General features: G+C 46.7%; 1 protein-coding gene across 1 annotated transcript in view; it reads left to right on the top strand.

Annotated features, from left to right (window-relative positions):
* The window catches only part of PRKCE (protein kinase C epsilon), a 497,306-nt gene that overhangs the window by 305,476 nt on the left and 179,473 nt on the right, over positions 1–12,357 (top strand). Inside the window, exon 3 of the mRNA XM_004611987.2 lies at positions 11,100–11,259. Coding sequence (XP_004612044.1) covers positions 11,100–11,259 — 160 coding nt within the window. The remainder of the gene's footprint in view (positions 1–11,099; positions 11,260–12,357) is intronic.

Raw genomic sequence — 12,357 nt, 5'->3', positions numbered from 1 at the left:
TCTATGCTTGAATTTTCTTGAGGGTTTTCAATTTCTGTAAGTGAGGAAAGAAGGGAGAAATGTACATTCCATATTCTTTATTTTGGAATGTGCTCTGTGTGTGTGTGTGTGTGTGTGTGTGTGTGTGTGTGTATCTTGGAATAAACACAGACTCTGCTACTTAATCACCCTGACCAAAGTCCAGTCCCTTAGTCTTCCTTTGCCCAGGTCCCTTGCCTGAGTAGGAAGGTGTCATGTAATATCCTTCTGAGAAATAAGGAGAATGTGTTTGAATCACAAAATATGTTGAAAATATGTTGTAACTCTACGATAGTACCTATGATTTCTATGCTGGGGCTTTTGATTGATTTTATCTTTTACTTTGATATTGATCTTTTACTGGAGAGGTCTCTGAACACCCTTCCCCATGGGCCTCCTGTCCTCTCTGTGACACACTTTCCCCATCTTTCTTGTGTAAATTATTTATTTATTTATTTATTTTTGCTTTTTGGGTCACACCCGGTGATATACAGGGGTTACTCCTGGCTCTGCACTCAGAAATCACTCCTGGTGGTGTCGGGGGACCATATGGGATGCTGGGACTTGAACCCGGGTCGGCCTCGTGCAAGGCAAATGCCCTATGTGTTGTGCTATTACTCCAGCCCCTCCTGTGTAAATTCTCCAAAAAAGGATCTGAACTTCAACTTCACAGTCCTAGTGGCCTTGCCAGAGGGTTTGTATTTTGGCAGGGTTCAAGGACTCATGCTTAAAGCTTAAGCTAACAGAGTACGAGCTGGATCAACAGGGGTCATTTTGGTTTGCACAACATAAGTATTTCAGAATTTCTAGCTCCCAGGAGAGGGATTTACCTACCTCCCTCTTATACATTAGAGGTTCCCAAACTTATTTGCCCTATTGTCCTCCTTCCCAGGGGAAAAATAATTATTCACGATCCTCCTTGGAAATCTGCCTTTTTTTTTTTCAAATGAAACTTTTATCTTATTCTTTTTTTATTTGTGAAAGAAGGCAGATTTCCGATAGAGGCCACTCAGTACCTCTATCAGAAATCGGCCTTCTTTTACCTAACCAACAAATTGTACCTGAAGCTCCTGCTGATCTCGATGATTCCAGCACCTCCTACCTCCAGGGGGCAGTATTGCTCACGTTGGGAAACTGGTACAGTTCTGGGATCCTTGTGAGAGTGAGTTTATTGGATGGGGATGTGGCTCTGTGATAGAGCACTAACCTTGCTTGTATGAAGTTCTGGGTTCAAGTCCCAGCGTTGCAAACAACAACAAAATCCCAAAGCAACATGGAATGGATTCTGATGTAATCTATATTGTCATTATTAATTCTTTCTCTTTCTTCATAACAAGATACATTTATCAAAGGATCACATAGTACCAGGCAGTTAGGAAACCTCGGTAAATATAGTTGAGAGTAAATACAGAATTCTCAGCGTTAGACTATGCAGAGTTCTCTTTCTTGATGTATGTTACCCCTTGAATTAGCTATTTATGGGTGCATAGTAAACCACCCCCTGTAGCCTTAGGACAGTAATTAGTATTATTATCTCATACAGATTCTGTGAATGCAGAAGTCAGGAGAAGCTTTTGCAAGCAGATTCTGGCTCATGGCATCTCAAGAAGGTGTGGTTGAGATGTTGGCCAGGACTGGGTCAACAAAAGACTTAATCAAGGCTGTTGGAACTGAATCTAGTGGGGTCCACATGCCTGACACACATGACATGGACAATGAGAAGTAGCCACTGCTGCTCATCAAATGGACCTTTCTGTTGAGTGTCCCTGGGACACGACTGGTGGTATCCCCCAGAGTGAAAGAACCAAGAGAAAAGGGACAGTCTTTATGACATTGTCATTTCTGCCAAGTCTTCTTGGTGCCCAGATCTGCAGAGCATCTCTGTTCACCAGAGGAGGAGCCTACTCCATGGTGAACACTGGAGGCAAGGGTCCCTGGGGGTCATCTTGGCCATCCAACTCCTACTTGACGATCATATTTCTCATTCAACCCTTTTCTTATTTCTCCGTGGAACTGAAATTTCTTCTTACCTTTGTTCCTTAGTTGGATTTCAGATCTCTCTTCTTAGGCATCTCATGACCTATGCTTGATGGTTAAAGAGACGTCTGTGCTGGCTCCTCAGAGATGTCTGTTGGTCAGGGTCAGTGCTAATCCATTCCTGGAAACGCTAGAGGTAATTACAACTGTACGATTGATCTAAACATTAGCCTGACCTTTGCTGCCTCATTCCAGATACTGCTTAAGCCAAAACTTACTAGAGGGTGAGCAGGTAAGTACATTGTTTGTAGAACCCAGCATTCTTGGCTAGAAGTGTGCTACCTTCTTTGAGGAAAGGCATAACTGTTGGGCTGCCTTGAGGCCAGCAATATATAGGATGAAGTTCTATTTTTAGAAGCAAGGTCAGGTACCATTGACCATAGTTACTTCTTGGTAACCAAGAATATATACCTAGGAGAAGTTTGCTGAAATTGAAGGGCAGGACTTATGGCCAGTAATATGTTCCTTCTAGACAAAGATAACATACTTATTTTGGGAATTTAATCTGGATTTGTACTTCATTAGCTGAGAGCCAAGCTAGCTAGATCTTCTTTAACATCTGTGGCCTCAGAATATTTTCTTCAGTTCACTAAATGGGGGGAAGGGTTTCTTCCCCCTTCTCCTGGAAGATTTTGTGTTCTCCATATGGGAGCTTACAGATACAGCCAAGAATTTAACTGATGTCATTTTTGGTTTCCAGTGTATTAGAAATAGACTTTCCTTCTCACATAGTGACTGTTCATTTCCCACAACTGTGGAACCTAGCATAGTAGATCGAGGTTGCCCAGGCCATAAGAGTAACTACTGGGAATTCATTAAGCTTCCTGAACTTTAGGAAAGAGTCCTGGGTAGCAGTGGGGTGTGGTGGATGGGGGAAGGTGACAGGGTGCGAGCGAGCGCACGCGTGTGCGTGTGTGTGTGTGTGTGTGTGTGTGTGTGTGTGTGTTGTAAGTCAGAGTCTATATGCTTTGAAGGTGTTTGAGTTAAATTATGCTTCCATTTATAAAAGCATTATTGTTTTTTGCTTTTGACCTTCTCAACTCACCTCTCTCTCCGTATATAGTTTTGGTCACAATCCCAGTCAATATAAAACTTGCAAAGAATAAGCTTAATTTTTGTATATTCTTGAAGTCAAGGGAAAGGACAGAATGTTCACAAATGTATTATAGCTGCTTCTGTAAAAACAAAACTGAGGGCTTATTCTTCGACATTGTGCTTCCTAAGCATGGTTTGCCCCCAACCCTGCCCTGGGATAACCAGGTTAGCCCAGGGTAAGAGGAAAGGAAGAAGTACGGACCAAAGGACCAAAGGACCAGAGAGGGAGAAAGCAGATCATACTACGTAAGACAAATTCATGTGCTTCCTGGGAAGGCATGGGGTTCGTTAAACAAATTATCAGCCTGGAGTGTGACTTCATTATCACTTTTTAATCTTCTCACTCCATCTCTTTTGTTTCCCTTGCTTTTATTGCCTTTTCTGCTCTTTTTACCTTCTTACTACCACAAACACTCCCTTTTTCCAGGTTGTCTGCTAAGAAATGGCTACCTGGTCAGCTTCATGAAAACCCTTCCCAGGATTCAAGATCCCGCTGGGAAAGGCCAGGATTTTACTTTTGAATTTTTAAATGTTAACATGAGCTCAAAATACCACCTTAGCAGAGAAAAAGGAGCTGGGGGAAACAAAATGTTAGTTCTTTCTGGTTACCTTGGGTAGTCATGCAGCCACAGAACCTAAGAAGCTCTAAGAACCCTAGGGTAGGGTAGGTGTGTGGTGGGGGAGGGGGTCCCTTGGGCTTTAGGGGGCATGAGTTTTGGCCTCCTCTGCCTCATCCTTCCCCAACTCTGCCTGCTGCTAACTGGCTGGTGGAGTTGGCTCCTATCAACAGTACAAGCTGGATTTAAAAAAAAAAAAATTCAGTAACTCACCCTGTAACCTTTGGGGCTAGGGAACCTGCGCTACACATAGAAGTTATATTTCTGGGTAGGGAGCTTCTTTCAAACTTCCCTTGGCACTGACCCTGCCCATCTCTGTGAATGGGCCCACACCATGCTGAGGCCTCTTCTGCCTTTGAGCTTCCCCAGGCATTTTACAGTTAGTTGAGCTGAGAGTAGTGGGGGCACACCCTGCAGTGCTCAGTACTTACTCCCGGCTCTGTGCTCAGAGATCACTTAGAGATCACCCCGGAGGGGCTCAGGGGGTCGTGTACAGGTTGAATCAAGGTTGACCACATACAAAGCGAGCACTTTAACCCTTGTCCTATCTTTCTGCGCCTCGACTCAGGATTTAAAAATACATCCTTTTAGAATGTGAACATTGGGCAGAGACCAGCGTCATGGTCATGTGTTCTGTGGTGCTTTGGGGCCCAAGAATTCTGCAACAGTGCAGTTTCCTGCGATCTGAATCACTGGCCGCTAGTGGCACCAGTGGCCTGCCAGCCTCACCCTTGGCTGGCACCCCAGATGGGGAATTTCTGGGCTGCAGACATTTTCCGAATATTTTCTTTGAGCAGGTTCGCTTAGTGGGATTTTGTTCTGTGGTTTCCTCTTGGCTTGTGGTGACCTCTCCCGGGAATCAGTGGCGAGCAGTCCAGTTCCTTGGGACTGACTCTATGGTTTTGAATGAATGGAGGAACAGAAGAGGGAATCACCAAATGATTGAGTGAGTGAAGGAGTAAAAACAGGCAGCAGTGAGGCATTCTGCCCAGCCAAATCACTGGTCTCTGATGGTTCTGTGTGTGTGTGTGTGTGTGTGTGTGTGTGTGTGTGTATTGTGTGCTGTGCATCAGAGGCACGGGAAGGGGCATCACCCACCTCTTTTCTCTGGTTCTCTCCCTCATCCTCAAATTGTCCTGAATTACCATTGTTTGCCTCCGTTTACATCTACTAAAAGTCTCCTGACCTTGTCAGTGTCCAGTTTTTTTTTTTCACATTTCCCCCCTCCATAGCACAAACTAGCATACATTTCATTTTGATAAGTGAACAGAGCATAAGCTGAGCTATAATAAACACAGAACAGATCACTCAGATGGTGAAGAAGAGAAAGGATAAAATGGTTTATACTACGTTTTGAGATGCTAATCTTGAAAGGCCACCAGTCTTGCTTGGATGAGATCACACACAGAATGAAACAGGCAGACAATTCCAAGCAGTCTCTCACTGCTGAGATCCACGCGGTTCCTCCCTGGAAAGATATAGATAGCATAGAATAATCTCTTGGTGGGAATCATTGCTGTTTCCGCTTTCCTGTTTTGAACAGAAATTTTCTTTAATGTATTGTGTGAGTACAACATGTAGAACATAGTCTTTGGCATCCTATAAATATTTACTTAATAGTTAAACTCAACTGTCATGAATCATTAATTTCACTGGAAAATATTATAGCCAATTTTCCACATGGAAAAGAAAACCTAAAGATATGGCTCTCTTGATTTTCAGAGTCTCATTTTGTTTGCTTGTCATGTCTTCCTTCCTTTGATCTCATGTTTTCCACCAAGAAGTCCATACGGTCAAGCCAGGGAATCATTGAGAGGGAAGATTGTAGAGTAAATCCCCCAGAGACTGAGCAGAGAAGGGTCTCTTGGTTGAATTCTTCTGGAGGCTGCCTCCTTCATACCCACTGTGCTCTGTGCTGTCCCTGGTGTGGTAAATGTCTCTGTTAGGGACCCAAAGGACCAAATTACTCTCTGAGAACAACTGCAGAATGTAATCATGGTCAGTCCTTGGTCATCCAGAGTAGTTTAGTCTGTACATAGAATAACTGGGACATATTTATCAGTACCCATCTATAAATATGGCCTAGGATGAAGAGTTGATTTTATGCCTTTTCAGAAACTTGCATTGTGTACTTTTGCTGCTTGACTGTACTTCTTTTTATCACTACATGTACAAATAGATTTCTTTGCCTGTGTATTAGTTCCAGGTGAATGTAGCTGCCATTTCTAGTCCCACTGCTTTAAACTGTGCTATGTGATGTCCATGAGTTGATCAGCCACCCTTAGCTTTCAGGTCTGAGTCTCTAGGTGAGAGCAGGGACTGACCATGGGGGTGGGGGCAGGTGTAGGAGCAGAAGGAGATTTCCATTCTCATGCTGCGTTCCAGTGGGACCTCAGCTGTCTCACCATCCTGAAGAAGCATGACAGAAGGGCCAAAGTGGGGATTCCTCAGCTGCCATTCCCTATATTTAAAAAAAAATTATTAAAACATTGTGATCCACAAAGTTATTCATAGTTTGGGTGTAAATATCTAATGCTCCACCAGTGTCTACTTCCCTCCACCAGTATCCCCAGGTTCCCTCTCATACTCCCCACCCCTAGCCTTCCATCCCAATGGGCATCTTTTTCAGTTTGTTTATTAAAGCTTGGGCCTCATGACTTCAGTGTTATTGACCCTGTGGTTTGGATATTTAGCTCTATCATCCCTTAATATCACCGATGTACCCGAATCTCCTTGGTCCTTGCCCCCTGTTGCGTCTTATCTGTCTTTTCTCTCCATCCACCACTCTATTACTTTCCTTTTCCTCCTTAGACTGTGGGGCCAAGGGCAATCTAGTCATATTATCCCCTGCATTTTAGCTGTGTGACCTTTAAAGTATTAGCTACTTAACCTTGGAGTCTTTGTAAGTTGAGAATAATGCTACCTCATCATTTTAGAGGATGTGTGCACGTCGCTTCCTTGTCTCATGCATCTGTAATAAGCCCTCTGTATTTGTAGTAGCACCTTACATATCTGGATTAGTGCTTTGTGTCTATATAATAATGCCTCATGGATATGTAACAGCATCACATGCATATGTAACAGTAACTCATGGATATGGAACAGCTCCCTGAGTAGCTGGAGTAGCACCTTAGGGCTGTAAGACGCTCAGAACTCAGTGGGCCCCCTATGAATGAATAACCATGACGGTTCATCTTCTGAATATCCAGGTTTGAGAGTCAGACTGAAATACCCAGATGGTTGTATGGATTTCTTTTTGTTATAAAATTACCTGTGCCGTGGACAGAATTCATTCTTGCTTGTTTTCTAAGAAAACCTTAGAAAACCAGAATAGGACACATTTTCATACATTTGTCCTGCGGTTGCGTTTGTCAGCAGATCCCTGTCCAGCTCCATCTTCTAGACTGTTTTCTGTTTCCTGGACTGTTTCCTAGTCTGCAGAGCAAGTCTGCATCTGAGGCCCCTTAGGCCGGCAGTTAATGGGGGTTAGTGATGCTGATTCTGCCCTTTTACTGAAAGTATCGTATGTAGGATGATGAAGAGCGATGGACCCCAGCAGGTAGGGCAGTGAGGGTGTGTTAGTGTAGGTTGTGTAGGGTGGGGTTTAACAAGGAGGTATCCCATTGGCACCAGCGTGGGGCTTAGGCTTAGCCCTGGAATGCCCTCCCTTGAAAGGTCAGAAAACAAGAGCCTCCCCAAAGACTAAAGGACTTGATCTGGGACAGAAAGCAAGTCTCCGGTAAAAACAAAATTTGTCCCTCTCAGAATGTGGAATTCAGCTGTACTTATTGAAAGAGATGGTCAGGCCAAGCCAAGATGGTGCCAGCCTGCTGGCTTGTGGGAAAGGCAGATGGGAACCAGGGGGCGGGGGTCACATGCCACAGTGGGCTGGGACAGTGGTGCCAGAGTGAGCCGGTCCTGCATCTCTGCTTCCAACTGCCAGGTCAAGGGGCTCAGGCAAGCCTCAATATTGGCTTGGGGGTCTTTCCCACAGGCCTTGGAAGCAAGTGCTGGCACATCTGATAGAAATTTCTCACTCCGTGCTCCAAACCAAGAATGCTGAGTTGAGGGCCCTTGGCCTGGTGTGTGAGATGAGACTCAGTCCCCTTGTTTCCCTTCCATTCAGGAGACTGAGCTGGGAGGTGATAGTGGAGCAGAAAGATCCTCAATGTCCAAACAAGGCAGGAAAGGGGACACTAGGTTTGGGGGGTTGCCAAGTCTGTGGTGTCCATATGGTCTAGACTGAGACTCTACCTATGCCCAGGGGACCTGGAAGAGTGGAGAGACAGAATGGCACCTGCAGATGTTGGCTCCTTTTCCCTGTCGCCTGCCTGCAGCCTGTCGTAGATTCCTCTGAGTATCAGGGGTCTGTAAGATGGTCCTTGGTCATGAAGCTCCGGAAAGTTTCTGATTTATCGATGGCTGGTGGAACCAAGGAGGGAATTTGCAAGGAGCACCATCTCAGACTGGCTGAGTGGGACTCTCGCAGCCGCAGCAGGGCCTTCTCTGCTGAACTTCACACAGGCTCATGCTTGTGTGGTTCCATTTGATGAGTCAAGATCTTTATTTCACAGAAAGTGCCCCCAAAGTTAGCCAACTTTGTCACTTTCTTTGCTTTTTTTGGGGGGGGGGTCACACCCGGCGATGCACAGGGGTTACTCCTGGCTCTGCACTCAGGAATTACTCCTGGCGGTGCTCAGGGGACCATATGGGATGCTGGGATTTGAACCCGGGTCGGCCACATGCAAGGCAAACAACGCCCTACCCGCTGTGCTATCACTCCAGCCCAACTTTGTCACTTTCTGAGTTGGGGTGATCCTTTCTGCTGGGTGGCGGCTGCCGCTGCCAAAGGATCTGGGAAGGGGCTGAGGGGCCCTGGGGGGAAAACCAGCCGTGGGCCACCTTGGGGGCTGCAGCACATAGTGGGGTGAGGTGGGCATGGTTGATGCATTTGGTAACAGCAACGCGAGGTACAGGTGTGGGGGGGTGGGTCTGGATGACTTCACAGATTCAGGCCCACTGTGTCCTGCCTCTTTTGTTCTGGGCCAAAGCCTCCTTGTTCACATGAGAAGCCCCCGATCCTCAAGGACTTGGGGGGTGGGGGACAAATCACCTAATGGATTAGGCAGAATGAACTGCTCTAGAAAGTCCTCAGAGAACGTTCAAGAACATTTCTTCTACATATCAAAATGCACAGTCCCACCATCGTAGCAGCGGAGTAATTCTTACTTTGAGAGGGGTTCGGACCACAGCTGGTGGCTTTTGGAGGCTCACCCTGTCCCTGCACCCGGGAACCACTCTGAGTGTTGCTCAGAACAGTTGGACCGCAAGCAAGGCAAGAGCGGGTCCAGGAGCTGCCCCGGGCACCCTGTCCAGAGCCAGGGCTCCCGTCTCCTGGCCCCTCCCTCACAGCTCCCCAAGGCGAGGCCGTTACCACTTGCCCCTCCTCCCTCTGGCTGCTGTTTCCCCACTCTTGGACAGAGTGCCTGCCTGGAAAGTCAGCGTGGACGTGCCCCGGGACAGGGGTCTCACTCAGATCCCTTTGGGGAGGTTTCTTCAGAAACATCCCCACTAGGGTCTCTCTGTCCTCTGCTGGAACCCCTGTTCCTGCATAAACTCCTGGCAACTTCCTCTCAGTGCCTCCTTCAGAGGGTTTTAGAAGTAAAATAAATTCAATCAATTGGTTGCTGCCTTTATCTGTTAAGTCGGTGAAAAAAAAAACGCAGTTTCTTTTTGTTTGGTTTCTTTTAGGGGGCAGGGGTGGGGCCACACCCAGTGGTACTCAGAGCCTGTTCCTGGCTCTGTATTAAATCCTGGCAATGCTCAGTGGTGATGCGTTTTGTGGCACTTTAGAGTGAGCTGCACCAGCTGCCTTACAATGCAAAGGCCCTAATTCCCAGCACTGCCCAAGAAAAGACAGTTTCAGGCACTTGCTTTGATTCTTGCAAAAACAGCAGGAAATAAGGCCAAGGAAATAAGGGGACAATAGTGACCCCTCCCTGCTTCAGAGCTGAGCTTGCTGAGAAAATGAGATGGAACTCATCACTCTTTTGACTGAAAGTACAATTTGCCAGGCTCAAAATGATTCATAAAATTGAGGGGTTTGTAAACCAACTTTCCTATGAAATGCACGGGGCACATTTCTGTTGTAAATGTACCCCTAGGTGAATCTGTCCATGAAAACGGTGCAAAACTGCCTTTTACACTGATTCATTCCCAAACTCTGGCCCGAATCAGCCAACATCAGGATGGAGCAATTAAGGGCTACTGAACAGATTTGGTTTTGAAACTGCTATGTTTTCTTTTTCTATTTGTTAACAATAGAATCGTCTACAATGAGTAAGAAGTACGAAGCAGAAATGAAATTCACCTGTAACTGTGCTGCGGTACCCAGTACCACATGTTTGCGTCTGCGTGTGTGTGTGATTTGTGTGCATGTTCAATGTGTGCATATATAATGTGTGTTCATGTGTTTAATGTGTGTGCATGTGTTGTGAGAGCGTGAACAATGTGTGTGTATGTTCTAGAAGTCTGACATCGCAAAGTGGAAGTGTCTGGGTTTTGGGGGTTCCCTTCCCAGCTTATTGACAGCAGCTGCCTTCTCTGCCCTCACATGGGGGCGAGTAAAACTTCAACACACAGCTTGGTGGGGGAGGGGTGTCAGCAGACCACACTGTTTCCATTTCCATCGTCATCTCTCAGCCCCTTCCATGGGCTTCTTAGGTTTGGGGTAGCCCCTGAGGTGCAAGGGCAGGAAGAAATGAGGAAGGTCCTCTTTCATCCAGTGAAGTCAGAGGGAGGCTTGTACCTTCTAGAAACTTCCATGGAGTTATGTTTTCCTCTCCTTTTAAACTTTGCTGGGAGTCTCTCTGTCACCTAGTGTGGGCAAGAGGGAAAAGGAGGATGAAGAGCCAGATTGTTTTAATGCTTCTTCTCTGTGCCAGGCAGCAGGGTGCTGTGGAAAGACAGCAGGACAGTGCCCTGTGGGTGGGCTCTGAGACACAACCCCTGTACAGAGGCCACAAGGTTAGCCGGAACAACTCCCACCATCCTGCTCAGAACTTGCAGTCAGATTGTGCCCTTGAGCTTTTTGGCCCCAGCCCCCACCCCCTGCAGCCAGGGTGGGAGGCAGTTGGGGTGCACTGCTACTCCAGGCTGGGGCGGGCAGGAGGACACAGGTGCTCTCCACGTGCTGGAGATTCTGCGGACCCCGGAGTCCGGCCCCAGCTGAGGCCACTTCCCCGCAGGAACTGAGCTCTCCCTGAGGGAATGATGTCTGAATCTGACGGGCTGCTGACCCTGAGTTCTTCTCTCCTCTCTCTCCCTCCCCAGCCCCCAAAGACAATGAAGAGCGTGTATTCCGGGAACGCCTCCGGCCCAGGAAGCGGCAAGGGGCTGTCAGACGCAGGGTCCACCAGGTCAACGGCCACAAGTTCATGGCCACCTACCTTCGGCAGCCTACCTACTGCTCACACTGCAGAGACTTTATCTGGTAAGGGCTTGTCTTCTAACAGATGCAGCTGCTCCTTCTCCAGAGGAGCCGACGGCCAGCATGCGGGGAATGGGAACGTCGGGCAGAAAGCAGGTGGGATGCTTTCTTAGATACAGAAGACTTCTCTGGACGGCTAATGAGTGCTTGGGATTGAACACTCAGCATGGATCGAAGAAAGTGCGTTTTTTAGTGACTTTATACTTAAGATCCTGTCCTGTCATACTTAAGGAGTGAAAGATTTATCACCAAGTCATAGTATCTTAATTATGTGTGTGTTTGTTTTTAAGAGTCCTTGTCTTTTGGACCAGAGAAATAGCTCAATGGACTGCAGTGGGTGCTTTGCCTGCAGGAGACCTGGGTTGAGTCTCTAGCACCACATGGTCCCCTGAGCACTGCAGGTGTGACCCCAAAACAAGCAACAACAATAAAAATTCTTTCTTCTCTTACACAGGCAAACAAAGTCATTTACAACTGAAATGATCTAAGGTCTGGGATTTGTGAGAGCAGGGAGGGTCAGGGCGGAAATGAAATTAGACTAGCCTTGTATTGGTCCTGGGGGTTCTGAGTGACAGGGACACGGAGGGAACCTTTGTATTGATCGTTCAACTTTATTGATCGTTCAACTTTTGCATATACATTTGAAGTTTTTCTTCCCTTTAAAAAAGTTTAGGGGCTGGAGCAATAGCACAGCGGGTAGGGCATTTGCCTTGCACACGGCCGACCCAGGTTCAATTCCCAGCATCCCATATGGTCCCCTGAGCACCGCCAGGAGTAATTCCTGAGTGTAGAGCCAGGAGTAACCCCTGTGCATCGCCAGGTGTGACCCAAAAAGCAAAAAAAAGAAAAAGTTTATTATAGCCCCATGATTTACCAAGTTGTTCATAATAGAGTTGTTTCAGACACTCAGTGTTCCAACACCAATCCCACCAGGAGAAGTGTGTCCTTCTCCCTCCCAGTGTCTTCAGTTTCACACCCACCACCCCAGTCTGCCCCCGTGCAGGCACAAGTAAACTTACTTTATATTGTTTGTTTCCGCACAAAGGCAAATGGAATTATTAAAAACATAGATACTAGGAGTCAGTTTGTGATCATTATTAT

Source organism: Sorex araneus, chromosome X (assembly GCF_027595985.1).
Source record: "Sorex araneus isolate mSorAra2 chromosome X, mSorAra2.pri, whole genome shotgun sequence".
NCBI classification, from domain to species: domain Eukaryota; kingdom Metazoa; phylum Chordata; class Mammalia; order Eulipotyphla; family Soricidae; genus Sorex; species Sorex araneus.
This window is presented reverse-complemented; position numbering and strand designations above follow the sequence as displayed.